The sequence below is a fragment of the Carica papaya genome, chromosome 4 (genome assembly GCF_054855325.1).
Source record: "Carica papaya isolate Zhongbai chromosome 4, ASM5485532v1, whole genome shotgun sequence".
NCBI lineage: Eukaryota > Viridiplantae > Streptophyta > Magnoliopsida > Brassicales > Caricaceae > Carica > Carica papaya.
Window position 1 is genome coordinate 3,451,983 of NC_142312.1, and position 24,649 is coordinate 3,476,631.

General features: G+C 32.9%; 3 protein-coding genes across 6 annotated transcripts; 2 read left to right on the top strand and 1 right to left on the bottom strand.

Moving 5' to 3' along the window:
* The first annotated feature begins 6,846 nt into the window (after window positions 1-6,846).
* On the top strand, window positions 6,847-15,125 carry STY1 (Lateral root primordium (LRP) protein-like protein). 4 transcript variants are annotated; one of them, XR_015818284.1, is made up of 4 exons: window positions 6,847-8,266; window positions 8,809-9,244; window positions 11,998-12,086; window positions 14,904-15,125. XR_015818284.1 is itself a non-coding variant. In XM_022052190.2 (3 exons), the coding sequence occupies exons 1-2, from the start codon at window positions 7,705-7,707 to the stop codon at window positions 9,210-9,212; spliced, it is 966 nt and encodes a 321-aa protein (XP_021907882.1). In that variant the 5' UTR covers window positions 6,847-7,704; the 3' UTR covers window positions 9,213-9,244; window positions 11,998-12,565. The 4 variants fall into 4 exon arrangements, 2 of the variants coding, with proteins under 2 accessions (XP_021907882.1, XP_088073512.1); XR_015818283.1 differs by having other exon boundaries at window positions 14,952-15,125; XM_022052190.2 differs by lacking the exon at window positions 14,904-15,125 and having other exon boundaries at window positions 11,998-12,565.
* Window positions 15,126-17,849: 2,724 nt separating this feature from the next.
* On the top strand, window positions 17,850-21,827 carry LOC110822495 (S-adenosyl-L-methionine-dependent methyltransferases superfamily protein). Its single transcript, XM_022052627.2, has 8 exons — window positions 17,850-19,521; window positions 19,603-19,752; window positions 19,846-20,116; window positions 20,196-20,306; window positions 20,399-20,573; window positions 20,683-20,955; window positions 21,090-21,284; window positions 21,372-21,827. Exons 1-8 carry the CDS (start codon window positions 17,881-17,883, stop codon window positions 21,586-21,588), a joined length of 3,033 nt encoding a protein of 1,010 aa, XP_021908319.1. The 5' UTR covers window positions 17,850-17,880; the 3' UTR covers window positions 21,589-21,827.
* A 258-nt stretch (window positions 21,828-22,085) lies between these two features.
* Window positions 22,086-24,551, bottom strand: LOC110822269 (Glutaredoxin family protein). The gene is made up of 4 exons (XM_022052340.2): window positions 24,247-24,551; window positions 22,809-22,882; window positions 22,570-22,668; window positions 22,086-22,463 (listed from the first exon to the last, which is right to left on the bottom strand). The coding sequence occupies exons 1-4, from the start codon at window positions 24,408-24,410 to the stop codon at window positions 22,408-22,410; spliced, it is 393 nt and encodes a 130-aa protein (XP_021908032.1). The 5' UTR covers window positions 24,411-24,551; the 3' UTR covers window positions 22,086-22,407.
* Window positions 24,552-24,649: the final 98 nt, after the last annotated feature.

Here is a 24,649-nt window from a genome sequence, read left to right on the forward strand (position 1 = left end):
TCTCATCCCTTAATTTGAACCATCCCTTCTCACTTTTTCCCTCTTCTATATATGTATATATTATTATTTATTTATTTATTTATTATTATTTTTCTATAATAATGCAGATATTACAAGAAGAACCAGTCGTTGGGAGAACGAGCTGACCGCCATCCGTCGCCACCTCCAACCGCCAAAAGAGGTAAAAAAAATTTCATTTGCTCGAAATTCGATTTTGCATACCCCCACGACCAAATTGGAGGAAAAGAACTGACAGATGAGTCGGAAATCGTAGGTAAAGCCCAGTGGTGCCGCTGCAGAAAAAATTAAAAATCGCCTCTGATGAGGCCCTTTCTGATTCCCGTTTCGTGCGATTTTTCCACCATTGTATTCACCATTTTATTTTTCACAGGTTGACCGAAGAAAAACACCCAACTGCGAAGGTGAGACGACAGAGCTGCTGCATCGAAAAATCTTATCGTCGGTAAGCTTCTATTTTTTGATTTTTTTGGCCAACCGATGTCTCTTAACGTATTTTCTCATAGGGATGAGTACAAAACCAGCTGAAACTAGTCAAAAATGGCCAGCCTAAGGCAAACCGCCGCCGCGGGCTGCGGTGCCGCTGTGCTGGAATTTTGAAATTGGCTGGAAGAGGGTTTTAACACCGATTTGGGTTTTTAGGGTATTTTTCGATACTTAGAGCGTGTTTTAATCTCCGAATAAAAATTTAGGGAACCCGGGGACCACCAATAGGCACAACTGAAAGTTCTGCGTTACGACACCGATTCGGGTCAGAATCTCTCACCCTATTTCTTGTTATGGAATTGAAGTTTAATTATAAATAATGTGGTATTTTGTATAATTTAGAAGAACTCGATAATTAATCACAGGTTATTAATAGATATAGAACCGATTATTATTCACTATTGATCTTATTTGATTAATTTTACTGTTTTAAATACATAATATTACACTGAAGTTGGTATGATGATTCAATTATGTTTCCTTGATGCATACATTGCTTGTTTCGCGTGATATACAGTTAAATTGTGAAACTGGAAATTAAATATAAACAAAAAATTATTTGATTAAGTAAGTGAATGAATGGTAACCTTACTGGATATCTTAAGAGATGGTGGATGAACCGGGTACATTAGGAACCCTATCGTAAATGTTGCATCATAACGGACGGGGTATCAAGAGTTGGTATTTTGGCACTCATACCGGATGAGATATGGGAACGGCCCGTTTCACCCTCATACCGGACGGGGTATTGAGGGATGGTATTTTTGGCGCTCATATTGGACGAGATATGGGGACGGTAAGTTAATTGACCGTGTTGAATAAGGGTTCACACATAATGGGGACATCCTTATGCACCATCATGGATACCAGTAGGCATGTTAAAAGGAGAAGTTGTTGTTTTGATTAATTGAATATGAAATTATGATATTGTTGTATTATTGTCTCTATATGTTAGTTTTTAAAATTTTGCTACGGTAAATGTACAATAAATGATTTTATTTATGATAAATAGATTTACTTAAATTAACAGTTCTATTAGTTCTTTTTATGATTTTTACCAACTTTCATTTCTGTATCGGTGGGTAGTGCGATATTTTTACTAGATTAATGTAATTTACTATTTTATTAACCATTTCAGATCAAGAGAACTAAAATTCAGATCCCGATCCACAAGAGAGTTGCGAATAGAATGTTCAATTGTTTATTTTTCATTTATTTCTTTGATTTTTCGTTATTCTTTTAGAATGTTTATTCTCATAATCCTATTATATATTCTGAATTATTATGTAATGAATGTAAATTCAAATGTTATTATTTCGCTTCTGTATTTAATTTATAATTTATTTTTTTTATAGTTTTAATTCGTTACAAAATATACTTTTAAATGAATAAAATATATTATAAAGACAAAAATATTAATTATTGATTTGTAATAAGTGCAAAATTTTGATAATTAGAATATTAAATTTAAGAAAATAATCATTATGACATCATTAAAAAAATTCTTGGGGTACCCCTATTATCCAATGCTACGATACAACTGAATCGCACAGAATCTACCTAAAATTACTTGTGAAGTTTTTTTTTTTTTTAAATAAATAAATAAATAAAAATTGAATTGATCTCCAGCTGTAATTTCCAAAAGTTGACAACGACGACTTAACAAGGAAAATACGAGGTTAATTTAGTAATTCGAAAATACCAAACTCCTATTTAGAATATATATATATATCTCTCTCTTTTAAGGAAAGCGACAAAACAGAAAACCTATTTTCATACGAAGTATCATTTTACTTAATATATATATTTACTTATTGCAACTTAAATTTATTATTTTTATTATACAATAATAATATTATATATATTTTTTATTTTATTTAAAATTTATAAATTTAAATTTTATAAAACTGAGGATTGAATTTACTAATTTATTAGTATTAATAAGATTAAATTAACTTAATTATAATAAACTAAAGGGTTTATTTCAATTATCAAATTCAAATTGTGTACTTATACTCTAATGGTAACAAAGTAGAAATCACTAGTTTTTTTGTTTAGGGCTAAGTGATCTCCCATCCAATCCTAATACACAACAAATAGAATCTCATCACAGAAATAAAGGCACTTTCTTTCTTTCTTTTACTTGATTGATGTTAGTAATAAAAGTTACAAATAATATATGCATACATGTGTGTATATGTCTATATATATATATATATATATACATATATATGTCTTTTCTCTTTTCCTTTTCTTTTTTGAACCCATGAATATTTGTAACTTTTTGTTTGCTTCCCTTCTTCACATTGGCAAAAAAGATATTACAGGGGAAATGTCATTCAATTCAAATATATATATATATATTTAAAGGCAAAAAAAAAAGAAGAAAATATATGATGATAACATGACCTTTGAATTTCTCTTTACTCCCTTTTTGAGTTAGGTTTTACTAAATCACAACCATTGTTCAAACATAAATATAATATGATTCAAATTTATATTTTTAATTAAAAAATTATATTATAAGAGTTACGGTCAATATATTTTTAAATGCTAAATATCGTCCTGTTATATTTATTTGTAAATATTAATTAATACTTAACATAAATATAGTTTATTTTTGATTTAATTTAATAACTTAATTATGATAGAAAACTTTTGTTTGAGTGATGACTACTTGACAAGTTCTTAACTTTTACCAACTAATGGTTTGAGTTTTTACATATAAAGGTGAAGAGTAATTTGGTAGGTTAGTGATTAAGATATTTGCGATATTTATAAAGGTAATAAGTTTAAACTCTGTTAAATATATTTAAGGAGTTGATGAAATTATGGTAACTATATAAAAAAAAAAATTAATAATAAATTAATATTTTATTTATAAATAAAAATATATATATTGTTATATATTTTATTAGAATTATTAATTTGTTTACGAGATTCGGTGATGAATATCATAACACAATTACATTAAAATGTGCCGTATATCTAAACGTACTTTTTTTTAATAAAATTTTCCTACTTCAAATTTATTTTTCAGGTAACTTTAAGAAACCAAAATTTTCACATTAGCATATTGTATTTACAATTTTATTTTAACAATAAAACCCGTTAATTGTTAAGATAAAAGCACATATACATATATATATATATGTATAGGTATACACATATCCTTATTAATTGTTCTAACTATTACATACATATATATATATATATGTATAGTTATACACATATCCTTATTAATTGTTTTATAAATAAATATATGCATACACATCCCATCAAAAATAATTGAGAGGTCCCAAAATACATAAGAGCTGACCCTTGTACAGTAGATAGCTACACTATTACATACATTAACAATACTATATATATATACATATTTTATTAGCAGTTTGTTTATATATAATTGATGTTTTGTTATTATATGTTTATACCTAAAAGATTACAGAGATTCAACTGCAATTAGTTAAATTAAATTATAGTGCTGAAACTGTAACTTAATCCAGTATGTATATATATATATATATATATATATATATATATAAGGTTATGATTTATAATGAGATGATCATAGTGGTGCATGTGGTCCATAATTTTCACGTTTACGTATTTTTTTTTTTTTTTTAAGAATTAATTATAAAATAGAATTGGCTTGTAGCGAAATTAGCAAACTGCTAGTTAGGTGGAAGGCAAGATCTTGACTGGAAACGGACAAGACCAAAATGGATGTGCGACTTTGTACGCCCACGAACCCAACCAGCTTTGTCCGTCTGGTTGTGCTGGTGGGGCCAATTTGGTCATTTGATTTCCTACTGAAATGACGAAAAGACCCCTGCATAAACTGCTGACGCGGCGTAGTCTGATTGGATGGAATTTTTACGAACAATATGTGCCTCGCCACCCCAGAGTTATGTCTCCCAAAACAAAGTGTGACCGTACAACGCAGGTTGCCCCTCTTCTCTTCCATGCACATTAAATTTTGGCAGCTCTCACGGGCTCCTTTTATATATATATATATATATATATATATATTCAAAACGAAGTCGTTTTCATTCATTTTTATTTGTTGTTGTTCACGAGTGATATAACCGTTACTGGTCCAGCTCCTCCTCCCATTATTTTCTCCGGTCCATGCCAAACTATAAATTAATTATTTATGTACATTAATTAACTTATCAATTTAAGTTTTTCTAATATAAAATTCATCTAATTATCTTTATTTTTAACACGGCAAATTTATTTGGTTAAAAATAAAGACATCATTAATCTATCTATATATGTATCCATCGTAGATTAAGGAACTACGTATATAATGGAAGGGGTCAGCTCCCACAAAACTAGAAAGGCATGCATTGAGGATCAAATAAGCTAAATCAAGGATCCAGCTTTCATGTGACCTATATATGCATATATATATATATATATATGTATATATAGATGTATGTATATGTACGTACATGCATGCATGTATTCAGTCACATGTTTAGTCTCACGCAAGAATCCAAATAATTAAGTAGATATTTTTCAAAGCAAGTTCAGTCTCTCACTCGTGATAAGTTAGTGGATGATTTGTGGATGCCAACCCAGAAAAAAAAAAAAAAAAAGAAAAAAATTTGGTTTGAGTGGTGGATAATCCATCAAACACAATATAGTCTGTTATAATTATTCAAAATTTAGTGACAATAATTAAATTAAATGAGAAATAATATATTTATTTAAAATTAATTGGGGTTCGTGTAAATATATATATACATATTATTGGGTCATAATTAAAAAATAATAATAATTGTCAATTAATAAATGAATTTCACTAAATTTCTATGTACTGGACGTGCGTGTATACACTGATAAGAAGGTATGTATATGTATGTATGTAGGATATGGAAGGTAAGGTTTGTGAAGAATATGGGTTTGCACTTGTGGTGTTCACGAAGAATGTTGACATGTCAGCACGTGACCCAATTGAAAATGTGGGTCCCATTATGTGACGTGGAATTTCAGATGATTTGGAAATTAGTTAATAAATAATTTGATGGTGTGAAGGGAGAGTCACTGGTGTCCCGCGCACATGTCGTGTGATACGCGAGTAATTTTCCTTCCAGAATGATTGTCTGGTAACAATCAAAAACACAAACTCTGGGAAGTTTATTCCACGGTTCGAGACAGGAATAATGTGATTAATTATTTTATATATGTAATTGTTATTGTTTTTTTTTTTAATAAAAATATATTTATATATACATTAATTATGATTTTTAGATTATAACATGTATTAAAAATACAATCTAACGGATTTTTGTATATTTAATTTAATTGTTTTTTTTTAATAAGTAAACATATATAATTATTATTATAAATCACAAATACATTGTTAATTTAAGATATTAATTCAATAAAAAAATAACGTATAAAAATTACATGAATAAAAAAAAGAGAGGGATAAATGTACGGACAGCAATCCCTGTCAATAGGGCTCATGCCCGGGGGTCCCTAACTGTATTTATCATCGTCCGTCATCATTCATTCTAGTATTTGCATAAACATACATACATATATGTATGTATGTATGTATGTATGTATTATTTGTTATTATTATTATGGTATCCATCCACTCGTGAATTGTCAAAGCTACTCCACCACTATTCTAGTCAACGACCCTTTAGTTTATTTATTTATTTATTTATTTATTCTCACCGTGCACATCATTTAAGAAAATAACAAAATGGTCCCCGAAAAGTTCCAATATTTGAAAAATATATCAACGTTAATTAATTAAATTATTTATTTATATAATAATAAATGTTTCAATCGTCTCATATTGTACACAGTACCACATTAAATTAAAATTATTTAAAAATTTGAAATGACAATAAAAAGGAAGAAAATGAAAAAGTACGAGGAGGTGGCGCTGTGTTCCCTTCTATTACCACAACGTATACTGAGAGTAACATGACATGATTATTTTTTAAGACTTCGATAAATATACGCCTCTTTTTCACTGCCCAAATCTCACTCACCTAATTAATTTAATTAATCCCACTACAAAACAAAACGCAATTTGCATGGCGTTTTAACGATTTCAAATGACGAAGATGTCCTCCATGCAGACAGGTGGCCTGATCACAGTGGACGAGGACGTGGGTTACAGCTACGACTCGGAGCAGGACAAAGGTTAAGGGTGGGGTAATTAGTGGGTAATTAACCGGGTTTATGGTTACGAAGGACGAGGGAGGAGGGGATGACACGTGGATGACTTATGACCGTTGGATGAGAAAAGAGTGGGAAGAGATCAGGAAAGGATGATGAATGATGATGATGATGATCCACGGCCAACCGAGAGAGGAGAAAGAGAGAAAGCTTGTCTTTGTTCTACAGACACAAGAAGGGCGTTGCTCAGATATAGAAAAAAAAAAAAAAAAAAAAAAAAAAGTGTAATAATAAAACACCTGCAACAGATCAGAGAGAGAGAGAGAGAGAGAGAGTAGTTGAAGAAGGGAGACTTAAATTAGAGGGAGCAGAGCAGAGGAGAGAGACAGAGGTTATGGCGGCGTTGCAGAGATGAAGAGAAAGAGAGAGAGAGAGAGAGCTGTAATTCTTCTGGGGGAGTGTTAAATAAATGACAACAGCTATATTGTTCAGAGGAGAGAGAGATAGAGAGAAGGGAGGAGGGAGAAGGAGGAGAGAATTGAAAGCGGGATTAGCGCTGCAGAGTCCTCAAAGGGAAGGACGTGTGTCCCTAATCCAAACCAGGCTTTTTGGGCAATTACCATACCAACACCAAATTAATCAGTCTTCACTCTCAGTCCTTCATTACTTCTTTCTTTCGAGTTTCTGAGATTAAGAGCGAGAGAGAGAGAGAGAGAGAGAGACAAATAGGTAGTCACAAGAAAACAACAAAGAAGAATTCCCAGAAAAATACAAAAGAGATTTGACACGGGACTTTGCCTGTTGCCGCTTTCTCTTATCTTCGTCAAGTACCCAGAAGAGAGAGAGAAGAGGAGAAAGAGAGAGAGAGAGAGAGAGAGAGAGAGAGAGAGAGAGAGAGAGGGAAGGGGGGGTTAGTGAGGATTAATTAATAAGGAACTAATCGTACCCATTTGATGATAATTGGGTTAAAGAAGTTGATTAAAGAGGTGAGTGAGTATCTGATATGGATTTTCTGTCACAATTGGGTTCAGGGTTAGGTTTAAAGGAGGAGCAATGGCTGGGTTTTTCTCATTAGGGGGGAGAGGAAACCAAGGAGAGCAAAATCAAAATAACCCACCTACTGAAATTCCGCCGGAAGCTTGGTTTTGGTACAAAAATGACGAAATCTCCTCCTACAAGGGTTTCGAGCTATGGCAGCAGCAGCAGCAGGAATTCATACACAACCGCCACAACCCACACCAGCAGCAAGATCTTTACTCGTCAGCAGCTGGGCTAGGGGTTGGGCCGAGCAGGAGCTCAATCAACGTATCTGACGAGTCGTCGTCGAGATCCGCTTTCATGATGATGAGAAGCGGGGGAGGGGGAAGCGGCGGGATGAGCTGCCAAGACTGCGGCAACCAAGCAAAGAAAGACTGCTTGCACATGCGTTGCAGAACTTGCTGCAAGAGCCGAGGATTTGATTGTCACACTCATATTAAGAGCACTTGGGTTCCTGCTTCTAAGCGCCGGGAAAGGCAACAACAGCTCGCTGCTTTGCAACAACAAGAAGAGCAACAGCTGCAGCTCCGTGCAGATAATCCCAAACGCCAACGAGAAAATCTCACTAATACTTCAGGTTCACTTTTCTTCTTCTTCTTCTTCTTCTTCTTCTCTTTCCTTTTTCTCTTTTCTGCAACATAGCACACTACTACTCGACTCTCTTTCAAAGCAAAAACCCTCTCTTCTCAGTAATACCCACTCACTATCAGTCACTCAGTCTCAAAGATTGACTTATTTTCCTTCAACTTATGGTCTTCCAATACCTGTTCAGGGAAATTCTACAGAGAGAGATGTAAACAAACAGACAAACAAACAAACAAAAAAAACACCCATATCGATTGCGTGTAACAGAATCGACCTTCGCTCACCAGCTTTTCTTTTCTCTTTCCTTTTCTTTCCATGTTTGTTTTCTTTTTCTCTTTTACGAATACTGTTATTTGGTAATCCTGACGCTTGGATTCACAGAGAAGCAACTATTTATTATTCCTCCTCTCCCACCCCCACCCGCACCCACCCCCCAAATAAAAAGATTATAACGGCTCATATAGTGTTTCTCTTCGTTATTAACCTTATCAAAACATATATTAATGTCTAATCCGGAAACGTTATCGTTTTTAGGGTCAGAAGTGGGGAATTTCCCCACAGAAGTGAGCTCTCCAGCGGTGTTCCGGTGCGTTCGAGTGAGTGGCATTGATGATTCCGACGAACAGTTGGCGTATCAGACGGCTGTGAAAATCGGGGGCCATGTTTTCAAGGGAATTCTCTATGATCACGGATCTGAAAGTGGCTATATGGGCGGTGATCATCAGAGCTCGTCTGGTGGTCCTCAACCGCTGAATCTCATCACCGCCGGACCCACCACCAGCAGTCCCACCATTGGCGGGGCCTCAACCAGCGGCGGAGGCGGCGGTGCAGCTGGGTCTTCGTCAAGCGCTGCGTTTCTTGACCCATCGTCTCTATATCCCACTCCGCTCAACTCTTTCATGGCTGGTACGCAATTCTTCCCAAACCCGAGATCTTGAAACGACACCGCTTCGCTCCTTGATCTCTCTGCGTGAGTGTTTATTCTCTCTGTTGTCAACTTTTTCTTTTACGAGATTTGGTAAAATGTGAAAAACAAATTTGATAGGCTCCAACCCATTGGTATAAAACTGCTGATGAAGCAAGTAGAAGAGAAAACAAAGAAGGAAATCATTGAAAATGAAGGATGAAAGGAAATGCGGGAGTTGTTTGTTTGTTTTTCTTTTTCTTTTTTGTTTTCATTTGTGCAAATTTCAATGCTTTCCTTTTAATTATTATCACATTATTACAATATATCTATCTCATTCTCTATATATATATATATTTTTTTTTTTCTTCTTTCTCTTCTACTTCACTTCTCTTTGTTTTTCTCTTGACATCTGAACTTTGTTTCCGTCCAGCATGGCTATACATACATATATAAATGTATATTATATAGCACGTTGCGTGTTGCCTTTTTTGTGTTTGTTTGCTTCTTGTTTGTTTATACGCAGAGATTGCCACACGTATGATTATAAGCGTGTATATATATATATATATATATACGTGTATGTATAGTTGTTGCAGCGTTTTTGTCTCGCGTGTGTTGAAATTGCATTGAGCTTTTCCCTCTGCTGGTTAGCTTAGAACTTGAAAGCTGCCTTTTTTTATCATTGTTGTTTCCATGTTTACCGAATGTTTGCCGGTTTTGACTGACCAGAATTAATACATTTCTTCTACTCTTTGCTGTCCATATGGGTGGGTGTGTGTGTGTGTGTGTATATATATATAAACATATAAATGTTTGTATGTTGTGCCCAGCCATGCATGAGCATTGAAGCTCAAAAGCTGGAATGAAAATTAATAGATATATTATATATATATTTATAAATCTTGCCCATGTTACTATATATTTAACATCTTTCTTAATGTATACATGCATGCACATTTACACACACACATTATATATGTAGCTAGACGTGATTTTGGTGATAAAATGGGAAATGTTGCATATCATCTGAAATGGCGGGTTTAATGCAGACCTGCCATTGCAGTAGACATCAAAATCATATCATTATTTTTATTATTGAGTTATATTTATTGTTCTTCCTGTGGGGAAAGAGGGAATGCGTGTAAATTACAGTGTTGTTTATTATTGCAAAAACACTGTTTACTCATTTAAGTATTCAGAAGTAAATACAAAGAGTTTTGTGTTAATACGTGATGATATTAATTACAAGAGATGATATTATAATTCCAATAATTTTTGAAATTATTGTGAACATTAAGTTTCAGTTGTGAGTTAGGGTCCATTTTGTTATTTTCCAGTGGATGTTTACTAAAAGAAATTTAGTTATTAGATATTGATATTTAAAAATGAATGGTTTTAAAAAAAATTATAATATAACGTTTAATCATGATGATTATTATGAAGAAAACCAGTTTCTCGAGTTTTTACATGCAATAATTACATGCACTTCTGATAGTTATATCTAATTAAGTTGATGGCGACAAATGAGGAGACCAACTGTGTTCTCGTTCTTGTTGTTAATCACTGGTATACTAATTCATAGTAGAAGTCAATGGATCTTTTATATATATGTTTTCTCTTGGAAATTATTGAAAAACAAGGAGCTTCAAAACCAAGATGAGATATTATATATGTATTCTTCTAATAATGCTTCCTTAATTTTATGTATGTATATAATTTACTTACAATATAATTAAAAAAAAGGTATCAACCATTTATTAGCATGACTCCGAGTTGTAGGTCGATGGCTCGTGTGTTGCTGTTAAGAGATTGTGTTATATGTATTCTCGTCAAGAATTTGTGTAGTTGACTAACTTCTATGTCTTCATCTTGGTGCTGTAGTGTATTGCTGTACTGCATGTTTATTATCTATGAGTAAATAAATTTTGTAAGATGTGTTGATTTCTTTTTTGGCTTGTTGGGATTTAACCTTGGGATTTTTTCTTGTGAAATTGGCTCGTTATATACAATTTTGTTACGAAAGAAATTATTGGTTAATAATGATTGTTTTTTAGAGTGGAATTGAATTGAATTTACTGAAAACTTAAACTGATAGAAAATAAACCAATTTGTCTATATATTAGCAACTTATAAACTCATATCCCTTGCTTGGTGCAGTAATGCAAGAGCAGCTTATAATACATGTATGTATCTATATATATGTATATTTTATTTTCTCCATGCAGTAACTTTCAATGGAGAACTTCTGAAATATGTATTATAACATTGTATATATTTATAAATCATTGGCAGGGTTGAGATCAGAAATCTAGATGATAGAATTTATTAAGGTTGCATTTTATATAAATACTGATACTTGCAGACCTAGAAATAATTGTCTAATATTATAAATTAAGTCTGTTATATTGTATATGAATTTCATCATGTTGACTGTGCATATATATATATATATATATATATATATATGGGCAAGCATATGCATATATGTATATATAAATATATGCATATGTATGTGTGAAACGAATTAATTGTGTTTTGTGCATGTATTTTTGTGTTTCTACTTTAGATAACCCATAATCTGGGGATCAGGTTTATAATGGAGGTAGAGTCAATAATTCTATTTTCATAAAAGTAGGCAGACATGTTCCTGTATTTCTGATGATGAAAACCTTATTTGGAACTTATTTCTTTTTTGGGTTTATCTACATATATACAGACAAATGTAGATATATATATATATATATTTAATATTAGAAACCAAGGCCAATATATACAAACATACTTGTATATTCATATATCTCCCTTGTCCATATCAGTCAAGGCTAAATGGGGAAAAGAATTGAAGGAAAGATGAAAGATCAATAGAAGCATATTTGATATTCTCAGTAATGAATTGAAGTTGTGGGTAAGTATGTCCATACTGCAATTATTTTGATATTTATTCTTATATATGCTTTTTCTTATATATATTCGACTCCTTTCAAATCTCTTCGATTCATGTCTCTCCATATAAATGAATATATGTATGTTTTGTGTATACCTCCATTATCTCTTGTACGTATGTGTATATATATATATATATACATGTTGATTATTTGGTTAATTAGCTACATGCATGTGTGAATCAAGTACACTCTTGTAGGAAAGACTGACCAAGGATATACTCATATATAGCATGCATATATATATATATATATGTATTTATCCATGTGGATTATACTCATAAAGCTAATTCATTACCTGTTAATCCTGGCAGAATATGGCATAAATTTCTATTAATTCTTGTTTGAGGAACCTTAGATTTGATGTTATATTTGTCTGGTACTTGCACATGCATAAAGTAATCTATATATATTATACTTGTTTATCATTATATATTTTATTTTCTGGACTTTCTCTGTTGATGTTCCTTTTTTGTCCTTCAATCTTGATTGCTTAAGCTACTAGCTTTCATTTTTTAGAAATTATTTACCTATTCAGTACTCACTCATTCTTTCATTCTTTCTTTCTTTCAATGATTACCTTCATTTTTTTCTTCTGCAACTCAACCCCCAAGAAAAGCAGAAAAAACTTGTGGGATTTTACAATTCATGAGTAACATAAATCACACACATGGTGGATTTAGTTTTTCTTCACAGTGACATGTTCAGGTTTAACAGAAACAAGTAATGCAGTAGAGAAAAGACTCATCCATGTACCTTTTCCTAAAGGAAATCATTGATATATACATACTACTTTCCCAGAGATTTGAAATTTCATATGTAGAATTATTATATATGTATATATATACATATGTATAAAAATGTTATTGGATATTTTCCTTCTGATCAAAAGACTGCTTTATTTACCTTTCTCGGATTCTCATGTTGAGTAAACAGAAAGTGGGAAGAGTGGTTTTTCGTTATATCACTTCTGCAATTCTGCAGGAAACTCATGCTTTGCTCTGGGAATATATATTTATATATATATATATATATATATATATTCCTCCAGCTTCCACATTCTTTTTGTCTAGCAACAGTTATATATAAAATATATATATACATATATGTCTTTTTAATCTGGGTTCCAACTTAAAAACAAATTTCGAGATTTGTATTAAAAAAGGAACCTAATAGTGACCAAGGACCAAGTTTAATTGGGTAACTTGGTTTAAAATCAAACTTTCACCATAATATATATATATATATATATGCTTACAGTACTTAAATTACGAACCCATTATTTAGATCTTTGAGCGCAAAACCCTAATGATAATTGTGGATAATTTTCTGTTGATCTATACTGTTCGGGTTCCTTTTTTCAGTAAGATTTTTGTGTACATATATTCTTAATAACTAAATTCAATTAATTATTTGTTTATGAATAAAGTAATTGACAGCAAGAGTATGTCATGTGCATGTGGTGCAAATATATTATAATAATGTTTAATTATAAGATCAGAAAGCAGATTATATATGTATATATACCCACCTTAATATCTACTGCCTTCCATATTGTCTGGCTGTACTTCTTGCTGCATGTTTTCTGAAAATCAAACGTCTCCATTTTGCTTTGCTGAAGACATTTCATGCATCAACTCTTTCAGTACTTCTCCCCCAGCTTCACTTAATGTTTTTCTATGAACTTGAGAATATTTATGTGTTAATATATACATGTGTGTGTGTATATATATATATATATGGGTACATAGAATTCGTTCTTTTGGGACTTAGGCATACAGAACCTAGCTATAAAAGTCACGTGTTTCTGTGTGTATTGTTTATTTGCTGGTGGGTTTCTGTCAGTTAATAATAAGTATATGTAGATATGGGCGAAAAAATAATATGAGTGTACTGGGTGTATGTGATCAGTTATTTTAGCGGATATGTATTATCTATTATATACATATTTATATTTATATGTGTGAATATGGAGATGGCTGCTAAGCTAATAAGCTTGTATTGATCAAATATTGATATAAATTAATGTACATAAAGCCATCTGGGGAATTAATTTCTTCTTAATAAACTGCAGTATAATATTAAGAAGAATATTATATACAGTCAGAGACTGAATATTGCATAGTATAAATATGCTTGAAATGATTATATACGTGGGAGTAAATGCATAGAGAGATGAATGATTGAAGGGGGGAAGGTGGGGGGTAAGGGGGATGAAAATAGACTTTCCTTGTAAGCTAGGGCAGAGGGAAAAGGAGTAAAAAGAGAAGTAGGGTTGGTTATGGAACTTGGGGAGAGAATATATATATATGTAAATAGGGTATGGCGTGTTGAAGGTACTACTTATAACCTAGCTATATATGTTGTTGTTATGTATATAAATAACCTAGCTACTGATATATATAGCTAGTAGCAGAGACACAGGAATCTAGTGCACCATAATGTAGCTGCTGCTGCTGCTGCTGCTGCCGCCCATAATTCATGTGGTCCCCGATCCCAAAAGCCTTCTCTCCCTCTATCTCCTTAATGTGTGTTAGACCTGAATGTGTAATTAAATGTATTATTGTTTTGCATCATGTCTGCATAAAGCTCTACCATATATATGCACACACATATACATATAATACTTATAATTTTGTTACAAGACTTGTAATAACTATTGAATCCGAGCAACAAAGAAGAAAGAACCAGAAAACTGAGAGAGAGAGAGAGAGAGAGAGAGAGAGAGAGATGTCTGTTTTTTTTTTTTCTTTACTGAGAGAGTTCTGTCTTTTTACCAGGCTTTATATATTAAGTCTAACTCAGCCAACTTAATACTCTCAATCCAGATGAAATATGCATATCTACCATAATCAATGGATTAGATGGTAAAGGTAAAAACACATCAGACGATAAAGATTTCTATAACGAATATGACGAGCAAACTTGATCGGGGAGAAATTTTACCACTCTCGAAGTTAAGGGATCTCTCGTGAAATGAGAATTAATTTTTATATGTTTTACTTTTCTCGTAAAAGTTCGGGTTTGATTATCATAAAACAGAAGAATTGGATTCAAATGGCTAATGCCGTATGATACTCAGGACTTTTACATATGATTTTGAAATAGTAAACTACTTCTATAGTTTGAATTCACTTTATTTTAATTATTTAATAATAACAGATATATCCTATATGTAACTGGATATATAATATGTATGTGTTTTTGAACTGTTAAAATAATATAACAGATAAAATAAAACTAACAATTAATAGTTTAATAATTTTTTTTAAAAAAAAATAATATACAGAGATAAATTATATATATATAAAAAAAAACCTCACTCATTTTTTAAATTTGAATGAAAATCTCCCAATTGTGTCGAACGTTATAAATTTACTTATTTATCTAATTATTAAATCCACTTTTGATATATTCCAATTATAACAATGACATTGTACTTGATGAAAAAATTACTTTGATATCTTCGTAATTTATTTAAATTGAAAAAAAATATAAATAAGAAACAAATTACATAAATATTATTAATTAACTAATTACTAATTTAATATATCAAATAACTATAAAATTATTAAATTAATTTATAATAATCAATAATAAATTATCCCTTAATAATTATAATATTATTACTACTTAATGATAAAATTATCATCTGTTAATTAATTAACAATTAACAATAACTTATTCCAAAATTTATTACAATAATCTTCTATTCAATAGTAAAAATTATCATATTATTAATAAACATTTAATTTAACATTTGTTTATATAATTTTATGCTCCAAATAGGTAATAAAGATATTATCTCATCAACATTAAATAATTTATCTTGTACAATTTTTCTATACACTCAATATATTTACAGAGAGAGAGAGAGAGCACAGCACGAGGTTGCCATCATCGCCATTTGACTTCATAATCTAGAAACAAGGAAAAGCTGCAAAATGGAAAATAAGATTTTCCTTAACATTCCCAGTCTGTAATTTGCAGTGTCCATTGAATTTCCTTACATTGTTTATCATTAAATAAATTATTGATAAACAATAATTTAAACCAGTATTATTGAGTGTTTAATTAAATTACGGATCCAATATTTATTTACCATAAATTAGCTTAAAAATTATAAGTATAATTAGATGTCATTTTTATTTTATTATTCAAATGAGTAATAATTAAGTTGAAAATAATTTTAAAATAAAATTATTTTTGGAAAGTTGATTGAACTTCTTATACTTTTTATTGGACTATGACGGATTTGATAGAAAAGCAATAGCTGGAAATATTTTACAACTAAAAAATTATTTAAATTTTATTCAGATTTTAAAATAAAATATAAATAGTAATACTATATTAATATAACGAGAATTTGTATAACAACTGATATTGTAATTGTAAATTAATTTTAAAATTTTAAATTTAAAAATATAAATAAATTTAATTTAATAATGTGTAGAATATATCAATTATTGCTAAATTATACATATTAAATAATTAGAAATAGAATGAATTCATACTAAATAGGAACATAATAATAATTTTGTGCAAAATAAGTCACTTTTTCTTTTTTTTTTTTTTTTGGGAAATAAAATTTTTACACGATAAAATAAGATTTATATAAAAATATCATAAAACAGTTCATTAATAAAATAAAATTTATTATTCATCGTACACGACTATTTGAGTTCTAATTTATTTAAAATAAAGATTTAAATTTCAAAATATTTTAATACAAACTACAAGCTTAAGTTTTGACTTTTACTTAAAAAAATAATATTAACGTGTATAATAATTATGTAAGAAAAATAAAACCAAAAATCACTTGAAAACAAACATGGCAGAGGCTGTGTTTGTATATCCTTCTAAAGGATTTAGGATTTGGAAATGGCAGGCATTGCATTATCTTTTGTTGTCCTCATTCTCCTTTGTTTCCCCCAAAATGGGATCCAAACATGCCCTAATGTTGGGCATTCTTCTATTGTGGGAACATTTTATATATATATATATATATAAAATTAAAAGATTAGTTTGGTAATATATAATAAATATTATCTAAATCTACGAAATAAATTTGATAAGTCCATATACTATTAAGTGTATACAATATTATATGTTATATCAAATATAAATTTAAAACGAAAAAATAGATAAATTTTAATAAATTTATTATATTTTAAATAAAAAAATATTTCATAACAAATTAAGTCATTTTAATATTTTTTAAAAGAGTAATTTTTTTAAACTAAATTTATAATAGCCTCAATGGGTGTTTTTTTAGGTTCAAATATCATATTCCTTTTTAATTTCCCTCTTAATCAATTAGTAGATATTATGTATCAATAATTTGACACGTAATATTTAAATTAATTACTAATATGAAGAGATTAAAGTAAAATTTTTAAAAAAAATATAGAGAAGGCATGAAACAATCAATTCAGGTAAGATTGGAATTTTGATTTTCATAGAGTTTAAAAGTGGGCTGTTGGCCCAAATGTTTATTACACATTAGGTTTAAAGCTGCACTACATTTTAGCCCAAATGTTTTTAAATATATACGTTCATGACCCATAATATATATCATGCAGGAATTACTTATGTTATATCTTAACCTTAAATATACACATATATATATATATATACATCTGTCATATATTTTCGTATGATATTTTTCATTTTCTCAAAAAAAACTTCTTTTAGATAAAAGATATAAAGAGAAGCCCAAACAAATTTCCTTCTCCGAGTCATTCGGATCCATCTTTGATGGATTCCAACTTGGAAAAATTCTTTCTTTCGTTCCCTTCCTCTCTTGTTTACTGGTTTTCTCTTCATCTTCCTCCACAAACACAGCTTAATTCCCTCCTCGTCTTCATATTTCTTTTTCCTCCTTTCCCTTCTTTTTATCTTCTTCTCTCATGTATTTTCTTCTTCCTTAATTTCTCCATTCCCATCTTTCCCTCTCCAACTCTCTGTTCAAAAAACATGGCGATTGGCAGGTCTCGCAGCAGTAAGCGTACTTCCTCTGGTTCCCACACCTCAACGGTAACCACCGTCGTCTTCGTAGCACTATGCGTTTTAGGCGTATGGATGCTCACTTCCAACTCCGTCGTGCCGCCGCAAACAACCGATCGAGCTGCCAAGAGTACTGCCGGCGGCGGTGATGCGAACGGCAATGTTGATTTCTTGGATACATCCAATACAGAACCCATCACGAAACAAAATAATGTCGTGGAAGAGTCTTCTTCGAAGGAGCGAGAGAGTAAAGATCAGCCGGCGTTTGAGGACAATCCAGGTCATCTTCCCGACGACGCCATTAAATCCGACGAGCCCGGGAAAGAGAAGACGAATAATAAGGAACAGGAGGTGATCTCAGGTGTTGATCAGGATAATACTCAACAGGGTGCGGATGATGATCAAGAGAAGGAGAGAATTAGACAGATCGAAACCCAGATAAATGAGATTGCGATGAGTCAAAATCAACAAGAAGAGCAAAATAATCAACAGACGACTGATTCTGGTGAAACTGATAATAATAACAATAATAATAATAATAATAACGACAATAATAATGATAATAAACAGCAAAGCACAGGCAGCGAGGAAGGTGATGACAATGGCGATCAAGACGGAAAATCTGGTAAAGGAACAGAGAGTTCACAGGAATCACAGACGCAGAAATCAAATGAAAACCCAACTGAGAACACGGAAACTCTGAAGGAGTTCGAGACGGAGCAGCGAGAGCAACGAGAAGAAGACTCCGGCGACCAGAAAAGTACACAAGAAAATCAAAATGGCGGATCCAACCAGGATTCAAAGAAGCAAGAAGAACAAAAACAGCAGCAGCAGGAGCAAAAACAGACAGGAAATGATCCAGAGGTCACTTTCAACGACGCGACGAAACAGCAACAGCCGCCGGAGAGTGGTTTCTTCAACGAGGTGACAGGGACGGATGCGTCGCACCCGCAGCAAACTCAGAAAACTACAGAACAGAAACAAGACACTGATCAGCAGAATAAGAGCGAGTCGACTCAACAACCCAAACAAGCATCGACTGCGTCGAACACTGGGAGTTTCCCGGGGGCAGGGAATTCGGGAATACCTAAAGAGTCAGCGGAGTCAAAGAAGTCATGGAAGACGCAAGCAGCTCAGTCAAAGAACGAGAAAGCGAGACAGATAGACGAGTCGACGGAAAATGTCAACGGTTACACGTGGCGTCTTTGTAACGTAACAGCGGGCCCCGATTATATTCCCTGTTTGGATAACGTCAAAGCGTTAAGACTTCTGAAAACCACTGGGCATTTCGAGCACCGTGAGAGACATTGCCCTGAGGATCCACCCACGTGCTTGGTCCCACTACCGGAAGGGTACAAGTGGTCAATCCAATGGCCTAAAAGCAGAGATAAGGTATTGATTGAATTTCAACCGTTTGATATGGGGTGTTGAATTTGATCTAACGGTGTAACTTTTGTTTTTTTTTTTATTCAGATATGGTATCATAATGTGCCACACACGAAACTAGCAGAGGTGAAAGGTCATCAAAACTGGGTAAAAGTAACGGGAGAGTTTTTGACTTTTCCTGGTGGTGGTACCCAGTTCATACATGGCGCTCTCCACTACATTGATTACATTCAGCAGGTAAATATTTACATATTGAAAAATATTATAGTAAATAAACAGTAAGTTTTTTTTTTACCGTGAAAAAAATATTATAAAAATACTTGGTTACAGTCGGTACCGGCAATTAAATGGGGAAAACATACGCGATCAATATTGGATGTTGGGTGTGGGGTGGCAAGTTTTGGAGGTTACCTGTTTGAAAGGAATGTCCTGACAATGTCTTTTGCACCAAAAGATGAGCATGAGGCTCAGGTTCAATTTGCCCTGGAAAGAGGAATTCCTGCAATATCAGCTGTAATGGGTTCTAAGCGCCTGCCATTTCCAGCCAGAGTCTTTGATCTCCTCCACTGTGCACGTTGCAGAGTTCCCTGGCACAACGAAGGTCCTTACATAATATCTATATAGTCTTAGTATTAGAACTTACTCGTTATGTTCAAGTCTGATGAAGAAATTGTTCATAGGGGGTCTGCTTCTTTTGGAGCTTAACAGAGTTCTGAGACCTGGAGGTTACTTTGTCTGGTCTGCTACTCCAGTGTACCAGCAGCTGGAAGAAGATGTGGAAATCTGGAAGGGTAAGATTACTAGAAACATGATCAAGTTTGAAATATAGTTTATTAAGTATTTGAGCTTCGAGACTAATGGTCAAATACCATTTTTTTCCTAGCAATGTCTGCATTGACAAAATCCATGTGTTGGGAACTTGTAACAATCACAAAGGATAAGCTCAATGGCATCGGTGCTGCTATTTACCGTAAACCAACCACCAATGACTGCTATGATAAAAGAGAACAGAACCAACCTCCCATGTGTAAAAATGACGATGACCCTAATGCTGCATGGTATGATTTTTCAAGTTTCCATAGCTTTGTTCATGAATAGAGCTGATGGGGACGCTATAGTTGTTTTTGCTGAATAGAGAAAACTCATAATAGCATACTGTATTTTCAGGTATGTACCACTGCAAGCATGTATGCACAGAGTGCCTACTAATCCAACTGAGAGAGGAACCAAATGGCCAGAAGAGTGGCCTCATCGGTTAGAGACACCTCCTTATTGGGTAAACAGCTCTCAAATGGGAATTTATGGGAAACCAGCTCCTCAAGATTTCTTAGCAGATTATGAACACTGGAAACAAGTAGTGACCAAGGTATACATGAATGAATTAGGAATCAGCTGGTCCAATGTCAGAAATATAATGGACATGAGAGCTGTTTATGGAGGGTAAGGAAAAAGATAGATACTTTATTTCATCATTATTTCTGTTAGTTTACTGATACTGCTAAGTACGCATCCGAAAGATGAAACTCTGAAACAATCAGCAAAATAATGAGATAAAATATACCAAATGAATGCAGGTTTGCAGCAGCTCTCAAGGACCTTCCTGTCTGGGTGCTGAACGTTGTCAACATAAATGCTCCGGACACACTTCCAATAATCTACGAGCGAGGTCTCTTCGGGATATACCATGATTGGTGTGAATCTTTCAGCACATACCCTCGCTCCTATGATCTCCTGCATGCTGATCATCTTTTCTCTACGTTAAAGACAAGGTATAAAGGATTAGAACTTTGCTGCCCTCATTTTCTATTTTCACTTGCAAACCTTGATGATCAATTGGAGCTGTTTTGGTTTACCAGGTGCCAGCTTGTTCCTGTAATAGCAGAGGTTGATAGAATAGTCAGACCTGGAGGTAAATTGATAGTCCGCGATGAATCTAACACAATCAGGGAAGTTGAGAATCTGTTGAAGTCTCTGTTCTGGGAAGTTCATTTAACTTTCTCCAAGAACCAAGAAGGGATACTCAGTGCTCAGAAAGGAAACTGGAGGCCGGATACATATGAAGTTTCTTCCTAATCAGGAGGAAGATCAAGTACCTGCAGCTTCTCAACCGTCTATATAGCTTGGCACTGATTAGTAGTGTAGCATATGATTTGATGTAAGATATATGTCATTGTTATAACTTGTTATTTACGTTACATGTAGAACTCTGAGGAATAGATAAATTATAGAGAAGTTATGTAAAACGCTGCTTAATGGCACAATTTTTCAACCTTGATAAGACTACAGATTCTTTTATCCAGAATTCCTCTTCAGATTGAATCTTGATCTTGTTACTGACAGCAGAATTCCTCTTTGGATGTAAATATCCTTCTTGTGCTAAACCTGTGGATTTTCATGATAAAACCTAAACAACATGAAGAAGCAATCTGATCATGAGACATCTAGAAAAATAAAAGTAATGGGAAAATGTAATATTCAACCGTGTTTTCTTGCACCAATGACACCTGTAATGACTAGTTCCAATCTGATGTCCTTCAAGGATTAGGACTGTGCATTTCGACAAACAAAGATTTTGATAGCAAATCCCAGAAGAGAAGGGGAAAACTTTATTTCCATTCTGCTTACAAGCCAAAACTGTACAACAATCTAGTAAGCAAATCTACATTGCATAGAAAATTCAATCAAACAAAATTTCATACCCAACAACCAGACAAATATTGTGCCTCAAATCATAATTTCCATTACAATTAGTGTAATTAACATCATGTCACATGATTTTGGCCCTATTACATCAATCTCGTTTGCTGTAATCATAGGTTCATAATGATTCCTATAACACTCGTTCAAAGTCTCCAATCAGACAAGTTCTTTTCTTCATTGCGTAATTTAAAATCAATTTGCACTAAGAAGCTTCTGCAATTGACCACTCACCACGGCTGCTTTGAGATCTGAATAACAAAACAGTTGGTTAAGTACATAGAAAAAAGGTGGCAAAACAAAATGACTTGTATCTAAATGCTTGCAAGAATGAGATTTCAAGAGAAGAGAGATAACCATCCGAGCCACCAATATGCTTGCCATTCACAAATACTTGTGGAACAGTGCGGCGGCCTACCAATTCCAGAAGAACATATTGAATTTGATATCCATCATCTGTAAACGTTCAAGGAAAAACCTTTTTCAAAAGCAGTTCTTCTGGTATGTAGACATAGCAACCAGTGGTTCCTCAAAACAAGAAGGGATAGAAAGAGTAGAGATAGCAGCTAGTGTTGGCAACAACAACGAATAATTACCTCTAAGATCAAGCTCCACCACAAAAGGTTTCTCATGTAGTTCACCGAATATATGCTTGGCACGCAAGCAATATCTAATAAAGAGCAAGCAGATAAAACATAAGCTGCCTGGATACTCTTGTAAATATAACAAAGCAATGTGTGCTAGGAAATATATACATATGAGTCCAACTATGATCACTTGAAATAACCTTCTATCAACCAGATCACCATTTAGTTTTCCTCTACCTCTCTTCCCAGAGTTAAAAGTATGCAAATATATAGGGTTAAAATGTTTTGTTTTTGTGAAAAAGGATATAGCGTCGGATGTCTGTATGTTAAGTATTTTCATCCAAAACTATCCACAAATCCTTTAGCGATAAGCATCCTTTTCCTCACTCACACAATTAGATTTTACATACAACCCAATTACTTGAACCATAAAGGAATAAGAACTAAATTAAATTAAATCAAATAATTTTTTTATAACAGAATCAAACAGGCTGTTAAAGGTTTCTATTTAATCTGGCAAGAAGTTTCACCAACTTGGATTAATTCTTTATTTGTTTACACTATTTTTCTTCTGTTGCTGATAGTGCAAAGCAATCATGTGAAATAGACAACATAAAATCAGTACCGAGGCATTAGATTCCAGTAAAAGAAACAGTGCTGCGTATGCATAAGTTGACAGAAGCAAACAGCTTACGGGTGAAATCAACTTTAAATAACAAAAATGACTAGGCTAAGTATTGTTTCCCGTGTATATATATATATATATATAAGGAGTTCAGATGTCCTTATTGACAAGCATCCCCATTTTCTTACTTTACCTATTTTTTCTTAAAGGAGTCTGTATTGTATATTTTCGCTCTAGCATTTCATCTTCAGAACCACAAAAATATATAGATAGACACAGGCACGCCATGATCATCTAGTAACACAACTTCTGAAAGATAAGAATTACGATTTAGCCACTCGAAGTCCTATATCAGATATTATCTGCAAAGAAGCATCACTAAACTTGTTTTTCATGTAGTCCATTGATCTCATTCTCTCATAACTGGTATCCTATAGGACATCTTTTTTTTGTGTATGCAAATGCCCTCCGGTAAGGAGTTAATCAGAATCTGATATCAAATTCCAACCGTATATATACATAAATTCCGTTGCAGTCCTAAATGTCTTTTGTTTAAATATTGGGGAAAAAGAAAACAAAAATTAAACCATTTCTACCAATTATAATAATAAAAATTACCAAGGAAGTATATGTACTAACTGAGTTAGAACTCAAAACATACGCCATGAATTTCACAGTAACTAGTGAACCCTAATTCCATTCGACCAAACCCCGCCTCTTGTTAATATCAAATTTTCAATAAACAATATCAATTGATTATGCAAAACAAAAATCTAAAATCCCAAGTCCATTGAGAGAGAGACAAAGGGAGAGGGAGCTTACGGGCAGTAGGATTTGGAGAAGATGACGATCTTGTTGGAGAAGATAGCATTTTGTACGAAGGCGGAAGCTGAATTGGTGGCTACGGATGTTTCCGGCAACTGCATTAGCAGCAGGATGCTAACCGCCAAAACTCCGCCATTAACTCTCAACCGAGTGCCGCCCATCTCCGTCTCAATGCTAGTTCTGCGATCAGAACCTTCAGCCCAAAAATGGTCTCCGAATCTATAGAGGCTCGATTCTTTATCGTTCCTTCTTCTACCGTTGTGTTTGGTTCGAGTTTATGGCTCGCACGATTACCCGGTCAACTGCTGTAAGGATTTTTTTTAAAAAAATATATATTAAAATTGCAACACGGCCCAACTGTTCTTGTGAAATTACCTTATTTTTTATTTAGGCCCACCAG

Coding starts and splice junctions, on each gene's coding strand:
- STY1 (XM_022052190.2), top strand. CDS start 7,705: ATGGCTGGGTTTTTCTCATTAGGGGGGAGAGGAAACCAAGGAGAGCAA. Junction 8,267..8,808: donor AAATCTCACTAATACTTCAG/GTTCACTTTTCT, acceptor TATCGTTTTTAG/GGTCAGAAGTGGGGAATTTC.
- LOC110822495 (XM_022052627.2), top strand. CDS start 17,881: ATGGATTCCAACTTGGAAAAATTCTTTCTTTCGTTCCCTTCCTCTCTT. Junction 20,307..20,398: donor AGATGTGGAAATCTGGAAGG/GTAAGATTACTA, acceptor TTTTTTTCCTAG/CAATGTCTGCATTGACAAAA. Junction 20,956..21,089: donor ATGAGAGCTGTTTATGGAGG/GTAAGGAAAAAG, acceptor AAATGAATGCAG/GTTTGCAGCAGCTCTCAAGG.
- LOC110822269 (XM_022052340.2), bottom strand. CDS start 24,410: ATGGGCGGCACTCGGTTGAGAGTTAATGGCGGAGTTTTGGCGGTTAGC. Junction 22,883..24,246: donor TTCTCCAAATCCTACTGCCC/GTAAGCTCCCTC, acceptor GCTCTTTATTAG/ATATTGCTTGCGTGCCAAGC. Junction 22,464..22,569: donor GCATATTGGTGGCTCGGATG/GTTATCTCTCTT, acceptor TTTGTTATTCAG/ATCTCAAAGCAGCCGTGGTG.